The sequence below is a fragment of the Mizuhopecten yessoensis genome, unplaced genomic scaffold (assembly GCF_002113885.1).
Source record: "Mizuhopecten yessoensis strain PY_sf001 unplaced genomic scaffold, ASM211388v2 scaffold716281, whole genome shotgun sequence".
In the NCBI taxonomy this organism is placed as follows: Eukaryota; Metazoa; Mollusca; class Bivalvia; order Pectinida; family Pectinidae; genus Mizuhopecten; species Mizuhopecten yessoensis.
The window spans coordinates 186,593-199,712 of NW_018480038.1; the positions used below are offsets into that span (position 1 = coordinate 186,593).

General features: G+C 35.9%; 1 protein-coding gene across 1 annotated transcript in view; it reads left to right on the forward strand.

Moving 5' to 3' along the window:
- The window catches only part of LOC110442584, a 48,145-nt gene that overhangs the window by 21,719 nt on the left and 13,306 nt on the right, over positions 1–13,120 (forward strand). The window contains exon 13 of the mRNA XM_021486265.1: positions 12,931–13,057. Coding sequence (XP_021341940.1) covers positions 12,931–13,057 — 127 coding nt within the window. The remainder of the gene's footprint in view (positions 1–12,930; positions 13,058–13,120) is intronic.

Consider the following 13,120-nt stretch of genomic DNA (forward strand, 5'->3'; position numbering starts at 1 on the left):
CATTACATTGTACATGAGCTATATATATATATATAGTGTAGTAAGCACACATTACATTGTACATCAGCTATATATATAGTGTAGTAAGAACACATTACATTGTACATGAGCTATATATATATATAGTGTAGTAAGCACATATTACATTGTTCATCAGCATTCTTCTTAATCCTGTCCCAAACTAATACATAAAATATTTTCAAATTCTGATGTAAAACAGAAAATCTATAATTGTTTTTGTCACATTAATGATTATCTAACATTGTAAAATGTATCTTTTCTTTGGCATTACCATCTGTTTGTCCTTGTATTTACATTATCTTGTGATGACCAAATCTAGTTTTTACAAAATCTTTTGAGATTATGTTTGTGTGATGAGAATCGTATACATGCGCTAATCATAAAAAGGGTTGCTGCCTTAAATATTATCACAGTTATAGCTCTTTGTAATCCATCAGCTTATTTGAAATTTTTGATGGAAATAATGAAGATCTTAAGATGGTGGGCACCAGGATCCCTTTGGGATCTCTTGATTAAAATAGAATAGAAATTCCTTTAAACTCCTTTTGAAACTTTTGAAAGTGTCATTGTTGAAACCTTGGTTTTGGTTCAGATATCAATCATTTAGAATGCAGTACTAAAATTTATACAGCATGTTTTTAGTTACCACTGAAAAGTGTTTCTCTTTCCAAGTTAAATGAATTTTACTAATCTATCATGGGCATGTAACGCTCCACTACGCAGTGGTTTTGTTAATTTTTGTGACATTATGAATCATCGACTGTTACTGTATAACGTTATATTACACATGTGAAAATATTATTACTCAATACATTATCATTTACAGGTTTAATGAAAAACAAAGAGGAAATGGCACAAGACTGTACAGGGACAGAAACATAGCACTCGAAAAGGATCACCGGTACAGGAACGTGAACGGCCGACTGCATCTACGCAATACAGGAAAACAAACCCATATGCCAAGCCATGTGGTCAAACTTTCAATTTATGTGAAACAGAATTTTGCAGAAACTATCTTACATGATGATTCATAAATAAAAATTACCAGTAGAGAAAAAAATGAGAAATTAATGTAACAACAAACTCACGGTATTACATGTATACAGTTGTTCCAGAAAGAATTAATTTCATACCTGAAATATACAATGCTATTGAATAGTGAGGGTTAAAAATTCACCATATCAGATTTTAAATGGCATATATGCTTACAAGGCCCCCTGGCAGCAGGTGGAGAACTGCTATGAACTTGTTACTGTAGATATCTGTTGTGTACCAGCCAGGCAGATATCACACTACACTTCTTAAGTCAACACTGATATTATAGATGTTCTTTACCCTTGACAAACCTCAATGGACCTTACTGATGACAGGTCTTATCTGTTGGGACAGATTTGTGTTGGTAAATTGTCTGTGCACTAGACGTAGCACGATTAGTCGTTTAGTACTTAGTGTGTGACGAGTGATCTGGTACCTGGTGTGATAAGTTGTATGGTACCAGGTGTGAAAGGTCATGTGATGTTTCAAGTTCTAGTTCCATCATATATATACAAAACTGTTTTCAGAACCTCTATTATAGCATAAAATGCTTAAATGGCTTCAAAAATAAAATGGAACTAGAAAAATTCAGACAATTTCAAATACTATTAAAGGAAAAGAGTTGGACACATATTTACTGTAACAACTGTCGCAGAGACTAACATGGTGGGATAATTACTGCAGCAACTGTGGCAGAGACCGACATGGTGGCATAATTACTGCAGCAACTGTGGCAGAGACTGACATGGTGGCATAGTTACTGCAGCAACTGTGGCAGAGACTGACATGGTGGCATAATTACTGCAGCAACTGTGGCAGAGACTGACATGGTGGCATAATTACTGCAGCAACTGTGGCAGAGACTGACATGGTTGCATGGTTACTACAACAACTGTTGCAGAGACTTCAATGGTAGCATAGTTACTGCAGCATCTATCGCAGAGACCGACATGGTGGCTTAGTTACTGCAGCATCTGTCGCAGAGACTGACATGGTGGTTCTTAGGCTGTGAGACATACCAAACCTTCTGAAAAAACATTCACTGCAATCAAATTGCAGTTTTTAAATTAAATTGTACTATATTTTAATTATTTCAGGGTCTTGTGTTAATAATAGGTACAGGTCTGATTTTTATTGGAGTGAAAAAGATTGTAAAAAGGTGATTTCTTGCATATCTACTGGCACTGAAATGAGGTGAATTTTGACATTATTTTCAGGTCAAATCTCTTAAACATGCACAGGGTTTCAGTCTTTCATTTTCTTTGTATATTGTTTACAACACTGTTAAGTTGTGTGATGTTTTGCTAATGAAAGTTTGGTTGTGTATTACATGAAACAACATTTCATATTTTTGCATCATACTTTAACATGTTACCTGCTTATTTTCATATTTTTGCTACAATAATAACTTGATCACAGACATAAGTTCATGGGACAACTGACTGGTTTCAAAGAATGTGACTTCATAGTGTTTTAGACATACTTTTCCAAATTCCACCCAAAGATTGATTCAAGCACAATAACATCCTTCATAAACTTGAATAATAAATTTTTATTTTTTTTTAAGAATACTGGTATTCAGGTACATACCGGTATGTGAAATGTTCTCCATCCTACAGGATAACCGGTATGTCCTTACGCTGTAATTGTGATTAAAAGTACTTGCTAAAATCAGCCTGGAAACACAGATAAAGTGCTGCTTGATATTTCTTCTTGCCAAAGTAACTGCTATGAAGTAACTATTATTATCTGCACAGACTCAAAGTCTAAAGATCATTCCTGACTTAACTTGAAGTCAGTTCTCAGTTATTGGGTTATTTACAGTTCACTTTAATGATATATTTTAGTAATTGGTTTGTATCCGTTACAAGGTTATATCCATTTACTTACAAAAATGGTAGCAGTAATATATCTGTATACAACATCTGAGATATTTGTCTGAGTACTGTACAACCTCAGTCAAAGTGATTCAACACTACTCTTTGATAGTTTATGGCATATGTTTGATATTTAAGTTTCAGAAACTGTTACCGTATTCAAATAAATTGAACCACTCCACAAGGTATAATTGTAAACTTTTGACTTGAAGTTATCTCCCTTGTAAATAGAAGATAAAATGACCCAAGGGTTTGATTTACTTACTTTGGTAACATATTCATACTGGGCATTTAATATACCTTGATAGCAACATTGATAAGGCATTGGATTAAAGGAATTGGATAGGTCCTAAGTTTAACCCCTGAAATTTCTTTTTCAAATCCTGTACATAAGAATACACATGAAGAAAATAAATGACAAACATATTTCATGAATGTTTCAATGGTAATAATATACTTTTACCTAAATGGTACTCTGAAAACAGGTTTATAGTTTCATATATAGAAATTAAAATTGAAATTATACTAAATTTCTACCTGATTGAGTGGTGTTGGTGATATATATTAAGCAGTGTTGAGTGACTGGAAATATTTATTCAAGATAATGTTTCGATACACGTACAGTATAGTAAAATGTAAAATATTGGTGGCATTCAATAGTTTAAATGGAATTTGAACGAAGTTGAATTGTATGTTTATGTGAATTTAATTTTGTATGTGTAGATGTGTTTTAACTTTACTTGCAGGTGAACATTTTAAAATAATATCACTTTTGAAATGGATTTTGTCTTGTTAAGTGGAGGCATCATATATAGTGGTAAAATGAAATAAAAAGTGTTCATGCAAAAGGTTCTCATTTTGCAGTATTTATTATAATATTATAAGTTACAGTCCTCTCTTTGTATGCTAGCTGTGATATTTCTGTGGTAAGATATATGCATATGATCATCAACAGACTCGACCAACAGATTTAAAAGTGTACAAGTAAAAACAAGACTGACTATTCTACAAAACTTGGCAGTACTATTTGTACAGACAAGACAGTGACTTACAAAGACAAGACAGTGACTTACACAGACAAGACACTGACTTACACAGACAAGACACTGACTTACACAGACAAGACAGTGACTTACACAAACAAGACTTACTTACACAGACAAGACAGCGACTACCTACAAGGCTTGGCAGTATTATTTTTAGAGACAAGACAGTGACTTACACAGACAAGACAGTGACTTACACAGACAAGACAGTGACTACCTACAAGGCTTGGCAGTACTATTTGTACAGACATTGGGTTTATAACTTACCTATAAGGCAGGGTGGTATAGATTTTATAGGTTAATTTTAATTTTGTGATTTAGGTGAGAAGGCCAGAAAGAACATTTTACGAAGAATACAGAAGAGATAAGTGTTTATCTAGTAATTTGTTTAGAACAAGCAGTAAAATGTGTAGTGAAGTTTGAGATGTTGGTACAGTATCTGTTTCTGATTTGTTAGATACATCAGAATATTTTCAGTGGTCAGACAAAAGCATCTTGTAACAGTAAAGTATCCAGTATCTAATGGATCTACAGCCAGGCTTTGTTGACATGATATTCAGTCTGTTAATTCCACATCGATATCACCTGTTATAAGTTACCAGAGTTAACATTGGAACATGAACCTGTACCTACTTCTGTTTACGTAACCATTGTCTTCTTTAAGACAACTAAATTATTAGATCACAGAATAATGATTATATGTTTACAGAGATATGTACCTGCCATTATTATTTCTATGCAACGGAATGTGAATTTTGTTAACCGTTATATTTCACAACAAATTTTTCTTAACTTTGTTTTTGTTTCATCAGGATATTTTATACATTGACAAAGCTTGGAGATATTTAATGCAGATGGTTAATTCAGGCTAAATGACATGCCTCCATATGTGTTTCGTGTAGCTTATGTAAACCTGTAATCACTGATTTGTCTGAGATATATCATGTGAAGGGTATTATTTGGTGTTGTCCATTACACTTGTTGAAATCTCCCTAGTGGCCATACTCCTTGACAGATTTTGGTGAAACTTGATAAGCATGTTTACATTGGACAAGTTTGAATTTGCATGTGATCGGTGAAATGTCATGGTTACTCACTAAAGATTCCACCCTCACATACATTTTGATCACTCTAGTGGTCATATTTTTGATGAATATGGATGTGATCAGTCAAATGTCAAGGTCACTGTTTATTCTACTTTTATGTACTACCTTTGATAAAAAGATAAAAATAATAGAATTATACGGGACCATGGATCCAGTTAGGGGCAGATTTAATGTAAACATTCTCAAGTATACATCATTGCTGGATTTTCTTCTGAGGATTTAACTTTGTAAAAGTTGACAATAATTATTTTAAAACTTGTTGAAATGTGCCTCATCATACATTTGCAATATGTCTACATTTTGTGTATATTTGAATTTACAAATGACTTCTCTTAAGTTGATGTTAATTTCTTGTGACATTTGTGATTTACAGAAATCATATTCTGGGCCCAGATCTTCAAAGTTTTGTCAGCTAAATGAGTCATTCAATTTTTTTAAATGTTATGTTTGAAAAAAATCTGAAAATTAATGAAATTGTCTTTTTGGTTGAAAATCATTTTGAATCTCTATAAATGCAGTTTTAGTTTGGAATTTGAAATTTAATTTTGTTTTTATATAAAATTGATTGATTTTGTTTTGTAAACTTGAAAGCTATCTAGACCTTGAACATCTGGCCCCTGGTTGATATTGAAGTAAACCTGTCATATTAAGTTTGAAAATGGGACCAATCATACCATCATCAGTTACCATGGTAACACTATAATGTTTTCACTTCACTCAATGTCAATGTCAAAGGTCAGCTGCATTAAATTTTGGTTTCTTAAAAGACAAATGAATTGACACTGAAACGAAAGTGTTATTGTGTACTATATTGTTATTCATTAAACATGTTGTAATGTTGTTTCTCCTTCTTCCAATGATCCAATTCTCACTCTTTGTGCCATTTTTCATTGTAAATCCCGCAGGTGCTGGACACACTAATAGTAATATGATGTGTATATACTATTATATAGGGTGTCCAGCAGCTGTGGTAAATCCAGCAGAACATGCAATGATGAATTGACTCGATAGATGAAGTTATGGGACCTTTTGCCCAGTAGTTTCATGTAGAGACTTGCAAGAATTGTAAGATTTAAATTTTATCAACCGTTCAAAAATACTTTTGTATAGCTCTTCCAAAATGGTTGGTCATTAACCCACATAACATGAAATACTATTTATTTTGTGTATACAAGTTCTTTCTTAAGTGCTGGCTTTATTTATTGTTTTAAGCTCACCTGCCCGAAGGGCAAGAGAGCTCGTGGCGCGGCGTCCAGCGTCAATATTTTACTTTAAACAACTTTTTCTCAATAACAAAAAGGCCTAGGGTGATGATATCCAGCCTGTAGCATGCTGGGATGAAGGGCTACCAAATTTGTTTGAATGAATGACGTTGACCCACTTTCAAGGTCACAGGGGTCAAATGTATTAAAATTTTAAAACGACTTCTTCTCAATAACCAAAATTCCCAAGGTACTGATATTGGGCGTGTAGCAAGCTGGAATGAAGGGCTACTTAGTTTGTTCAAATGAATGACCTTAACCCACTTTCAAGCTCACAGGGGTCAAATGTCTTAAACTCTTCAAACAACTTCTGAAGAACCGAAAGGTCCTGGGTACTGATATTGGGCCTGTAGCATGCTGGGATGAAGGGCTATTAAGTTTGTTCAAATGAATGACCTTGACCCACTTTCAAGGTCACATGGGTCAAATGTCTTAAAATCTTCAAACAACTTCTCAATAACCAAGAGGCCTAGGATCATGATATTTGGCCAGTTACATGCTGGGATGAAGGGCTACTAAGTTTGTTAAAATGAATGACTGACATATATTCAAGGTCACGGGGGTCAAATATGTTTTAAACCTTTAAACGACTTTTCAATAAGCAAAAGGCCAAGGGTGATGATATTTGACCATTAACATGCTGTGATGAAGGACTACCAAGTTTGTTCAAATGAATGACCTACGCCCATATTCAAGTTCACAGTGGTCAATATATGTTTTAATCTTTAAATGACTTGCTTTGTATAACCAAAAGGTCCAGGGTACTGATATTTTCCCAGAAGCATGCTGGGTTGAAAGACTATAAACTCTGTTCAACCTAATGTCCTTGTTCGACATTCAAGGTCATATGTTTAAATCTTTTAATATGTTCTTATGAATCAAACACTGATATTCTGCCTGTAGCTGTATTTTAGTCCACTTTTAAGATTACAAGTGTGAGATTAATACCAGGTGAGCAATTCAGGCCCATTGGGACTCTTTTTTTTTTTCCTTTTTTTTTTTACATAAACCAAATATTGATACTTTCATACCAGTATACAGACAAGTGTTCAAAGGCAAGACAACAAACTCCATAATTGTTTGAAAACTGTAAAAACTGTCCTAGCCTCAGGTTAAAGTCTAATAGGAGACTGAATTAGCTGGTAGATAGAAATTTGTCAGGTTGTATTTAACATGAAAAAGTGCACATGTGTGTGTAGTAACATATATGTTATGTTTGAACAAGTTACGAAAACCCCTATAGAAGTCTAAAATGTAACTATTTAAGTATATGGTCTAAATTTGCATCTACATGTATTTTCAATAATACAACATAGTCTTGAATTAGCTCAGTTAGCACTGATCATACCGATAATTACAAATTTTAATATTTGGGCAACCAGTCGGAATTCTGAAGCCTGCAATTTTGGGAAGTTTCAACAGGCTAGGTTTACTAATGTAAGCCATTTTTCTAGTATTTCAGTATTCCTTTAAACATAAAAAGCTATGACTTGTAAAGTTAGGCACACTACACTTGTCAGAAGAAGATCTGTAAGTAAATGATGCACTTTCCATAGTAAATACGTGTTTATACGTTTTATTTGGAAAAGAGGATGGGATAAGAGTTAATACTTTGTCAAATATAAGGTTGAATGGGCAATATTTAATGCAAACAAACAGTTTTTATGTTATAAAAACCTAGACTGAAACCAGGTAATAACAGGCTGGGTTCGTTAAAGGTCCATGTTGGAGTTAGAACCAATACCATTACTTATAATTGGGCTGAACCATATATGCCTCGGTTTATGTTTGTGGGTTTACAGAAAACATTGGTTTCCCATGATAACCAGGCACAAGTGTTGTCTACCTGGGTTTGTAGGAGAATGTTTCATGTGTAAACCTTGGTTATTGTGAATTGAATTGGTAAACATATTGCTTTATCATTTTGGGTTTTGACCTGACTTATGTATTGTTATCTTCCTTTTACTTGATGTATATGACTGAATAAAACCTAATGAATGCAAAGCTGTGTTACTAGTGGATTGGTACATGTGCACTGAGCTATACATATTGATTTATTTGACTTAAAACCAAATGAACACCATGTGTGAATTATATATGTACTGGATTATACAGCTTAATCTATATAAGTGTTTGTACTCATAAATGGCTCACAATGCTTATCTACTAGGGAAAAGTGACGGGTATAATGATGTGTACAGGAGACCACTCTCGGACAAATACTTTACAATTATGGACTTCAGGTGAGGTCTATCACTATAAATATTTTTACAAGTCACAAACACATGGATGGCATGGACCATTTTGGAACCACAGAGTGAAGGACTTCAATTCATGTGATATTTAATTTCAAGTAAATATTATTTGCACAATCGACATCATCAATATTCACATAGTTCAGAATTTGATGAGATAATTCATTTGTAGTTGAATTGTAGTGTAATTTGTAACAGAATTACAGACTGGATGGTAATTTACCTAGGCCTATTTTTAGTAGCGGTCTGTAAACACTTTTCTATTTGTAGGTCGAGGTCTGTAACACTTTTCTATTCATAGAACGAGGTCTGTAACATATTCACAGACTCGTCACATAACGTCGCTCCTCCAATCAGGGCTAGGAATTAGCACCAGTCGTATAATAAAGTATATTATTATTTTTATTGATTTTGAGCTGACTCTGATTGGCTGAAACAACATTATGTGACCACCTGTAAAAGTAGTTATAAACCTGAGTGGTTTGCAGGTGTTCAAAAAAGTTGGTAGAACAAGTGTTATTGACTTCCTATAAATAGATTCTGGAACAGGTGTTCAAAAAAGTTGGTAGAAAAAGTGTTATTGACCTGCTATAAATAGATTCTGGAATTTTTGTGAAGTCATTTAAATGCTTGATTAACACCCCATGGGAGACAAACACAGTAATGATCAAGATTAACACTGAAGTCACTTGGATGCTTGATACTGCCTATCAAAGACAAACGCAGTAGTGATCAAGAGTTTAGCAACAACAAAAATGGCTATATCTTTTTACATTTTTTTCTTCAATTTTGAAAAAATCAATTAAAATAATAAACTATTGTAGCATGGTGATTTCGGTCGATACATGATTTTATCAACCTAGGTTAGCAATATTGACCGAGGACGCATCGACCTAGGTTATCAATATTGACCGAGGACTAGCTGCGTCCTCGGTTAATATTGCTAACCTAGGTTGATAAAACCATGTATCGACCTCATCACCATGCTATAATTGTATAATACTGTGTAAGAAAGATAACTCTTACACAAATATCAACCTAGACTGGTGCAAGTTGATTGGCTGTCATATATCTTAAAAAAAAGAACATTCCTTTCCAAGATGTCATCTAACAACAAACAAACCAATCGGTGCAAGTTTAATGCGTATATAGTTTGTGTATAAAGTAAAACTTTGATGTTCTTCATTAGTTTTTGTGTTCCACTGTATAGCAGGTGTGCCCAGGTACTTCTGTTGACCAAGATGCTCACTGTAAAGCAGCTGTGCCCAGGGACTTCTGTTGACCAAATAGCTCACTGTATAGAAGCGTTGCCCAGGAACTTCTGTTGACCAAATAGCTCACTGTATAGAAGCGTTGCCCAGGAACTTCTGTTGACCAAATAGCTCACTGTATAGCAGTTGTGCCCAGGTACTTCTGTTCACCAAGTAGCTCACTGTATAGAAGCGTTGCCCAGGAACTTCTGTTGACCAAATAGCTCACTGTATAGCAGTTGTGCCCAGGTACTTCTGCTGACCAAGTAGCTCACAGTATAGCAGCTGTGCCAATGTACTTCTGTGGACCAAGTAGCTCACAGTATAGCAGCTGTGCCCAGGCACTTCTGTTGACCAAATAGCTCACTGTATAGAAGCGTTGCCCAGGAACTTCTGTTGACCAAGATGCTCACTGTAAAGCAGCTGTGCCAAGGTCCTTCTGTTGACCAAGTATCTGACTGTATAGCAGCTGTCCCCAGGTACTTCTGTTGACAAAGTAGCTCACTGTACAGCAGCTGTGCCCAGGCACTCCTGTTGACCAAGTAGTTCACTGTATAGCAGCCGTGACCAGGTACTTCTGTTGACAAAGTAGCTCACTGTACAGCAGCTGTGCCCAGGCACTTCTGTTAACCAAGTAGCTCACTGTAAAGCAGCTGTGACCAGGTACTTCTGTTTACCAAGTAACTCACTGAATAGCAGCTGTGCCCAGGAACTTCTGTTGACCAAATAGCTCACTGTATAGCAGTTGTGCCCAGGTACTTATGTTGACCAAGTAACTCACTGAATAGCAGCTGTGCCCCGGTACTTCTGTTGACAAAGTAGCTCACTGTAAAGCAGCTGTGCCAAGGAACTTCTGTTGACCAAGTTGCTCACTGTAAAGCAGCTGTGCCAAGGGACTTCTGTTGACCAAATAGCTCACTGTATAGCCGCTGTGCCCAGGTACATCTGTTGACCAAGTAGCAGTTGGTTAGAGCAACTGCACAATAACCAGGGGGTCCAAAGTTCAAATCCAAGTAGCTCACTGCATAGCAGCTGTGCCCCGGTACTTCTGTTGACAAAGTAGCTCACTGTACAGCAGCTGTGCCCAGGGACTTCTGTTGACCAAGTTGCTCACTGTAAAGCAGCTGTGCCAAGGAACTTCTGTTGACCAAATAGCTCACTGTATAGAAGCGTTGCCCAGGAACTTCTGTTGACCAAATAGCTCACTGTATAGCAGCTGTGCCAAGGTACTTCTGTTGACCAAGTAGCTGTTGGTTAGAGCAACAGCACAATAACCAGGGAGTCCAAAGTTCAAATCCTGGTCAGGCCTCATTGCATTTTTTCACTCGGAACACTGTTGTTGGTTCAAAAAGAAAGGAAAGTATAATTATTGAAATAGAAATCTATAAGTATACCAGAAAAAAAAATGCAATTTTGAGTTCACCTGGTCCAAAGGACCAAGGTGAGTTTATGCCATATTGTGGTGTCCATCCATCCTCCATCTGTCAACAATTTCTTCAAATGACTTCTTCTAAACCACAGATTGGAATTTGACTAAATTTGAATAAAAGCACCCTTAGGTGGTGGGGATTCAAAATTGTACAGATGGAGGGGCTAAGCAGCTGAGCCAAAAAGGGGAAATTTTGTCATATTGCTTTAAGCTTACTTCTTCTCTTGAAATCAATCATATTTGGTTAGTAGCATTTTTCTGTGGTTGAGGATTCAAATTTTAGCAGTTGAAGGACTGACGTCTGAGGGAAAGGGCTAAAAGAAATTTTTAACTTGGACATTATCTAGACTAGTGTATACAATTGCTGAGCATCAAGAGTTAAACACAAACGTGATATATTAGAATTGACCCTGATCCCCACCCCATTACCATTCATACCATTGCTGGGCATCAAACGACGGACACAATTATGATATAAGAATTGACGCAGGGGTCCAGCCCCACCCCAAGAGACTTAATTTCTTGGTCATACCTTTGAAACACTCAAAAGACTGTTGAGATCCCAACCCCATAATAATATGAACATAATTGTGACATAAGAATTGATCCTTGGGTTCCAGGCCCCAACCTTAGGTCGGGACTTAATTTGTGGGTGATTAAATTGAAATGGTTGAGATCCCCATCCCATAGCCATATGTACCATTGCGGGGCATAAAGATCCAGGTGAGTGACACAGGCCCTCTGGGCCTCTTGTTTAATTTGCACTGGACACAGATTCATAATTTAAGGCATATATTTCTTACAAGAATGACAGATATAATATGTTATGAAGATAACTAAATCAAATGGCATATTTAATATTAAAGAAGCTAAATCTTACATAATGCACATGTACACATTATGTAAGGTAACAGATTAAGGTCATGGAGTAGTGGCTGTTTATTTTTTAGGATCACTCGCTCAGTACCACAGCCAAACACTGTTAATTAAAAAATGCTGTTTTTTCTGACCTGGGTATGGCTTTGATAAATCATCACTGATAAGAAATAATAAAGATGTATATTAAACAAACAAAAATAAACAAGTGTTCTGAGTAAAAAATAATTCGGTTGGGCTTGATCGGGATTCAAACTCTGGGCTTCAGATTGTTCTTATCGATTGAGCTACCTGGTCAACGGAAATTTCTGGCCCAACTGTACTACGGTTCTATCTAAACAGAGGTTAAGGAGGGGTCACGGGTGAAGGGGGGGGGGGGGCTGCAAACCATGGCCACAGAACAGTGGGACAGGAATCCTTATAAGAGTTAATACAGAACTTTCATGATATTGTAGAGGATGGCAATAGGGAACACTAATGTCAGATACAGAATGACAACAAAAAAACACAAGTGTTAGATATAAAATGTCTGACAACAGCACAAAAGTTAAGTTGTGGAACATGGCAATCGTAAGTGAGTGACAGATGTACATGTGGCACTACCATCAGATAGGAAATAGCAACAGAATATTTAACTGCAATTATTTAGATATAAATCCGTTAATTATGAATACATGGACTTGATAATATAATAGTGGCATGCATCCTTAAATCGTGTCTTTAAGAGTTAGGTCCCTTTTTTATCGTCCGCTAGGGCAAAATGGCGACATAAGCTGTCTGCATTTCCAATTTCCCTTGTACGTTTCCGATTTTCATCGCTAAGATGCCGTTATTTGAAGGTTTAAGTTACAGCAGTGATAAGAATGTCATTGTATTAGACATCGGATCAGCTTACACGAAGTAAGTGTGTATCGGGTTTTCATAATCATATAGATTATGTTGTCATCGCTTATCCGCCGGGGG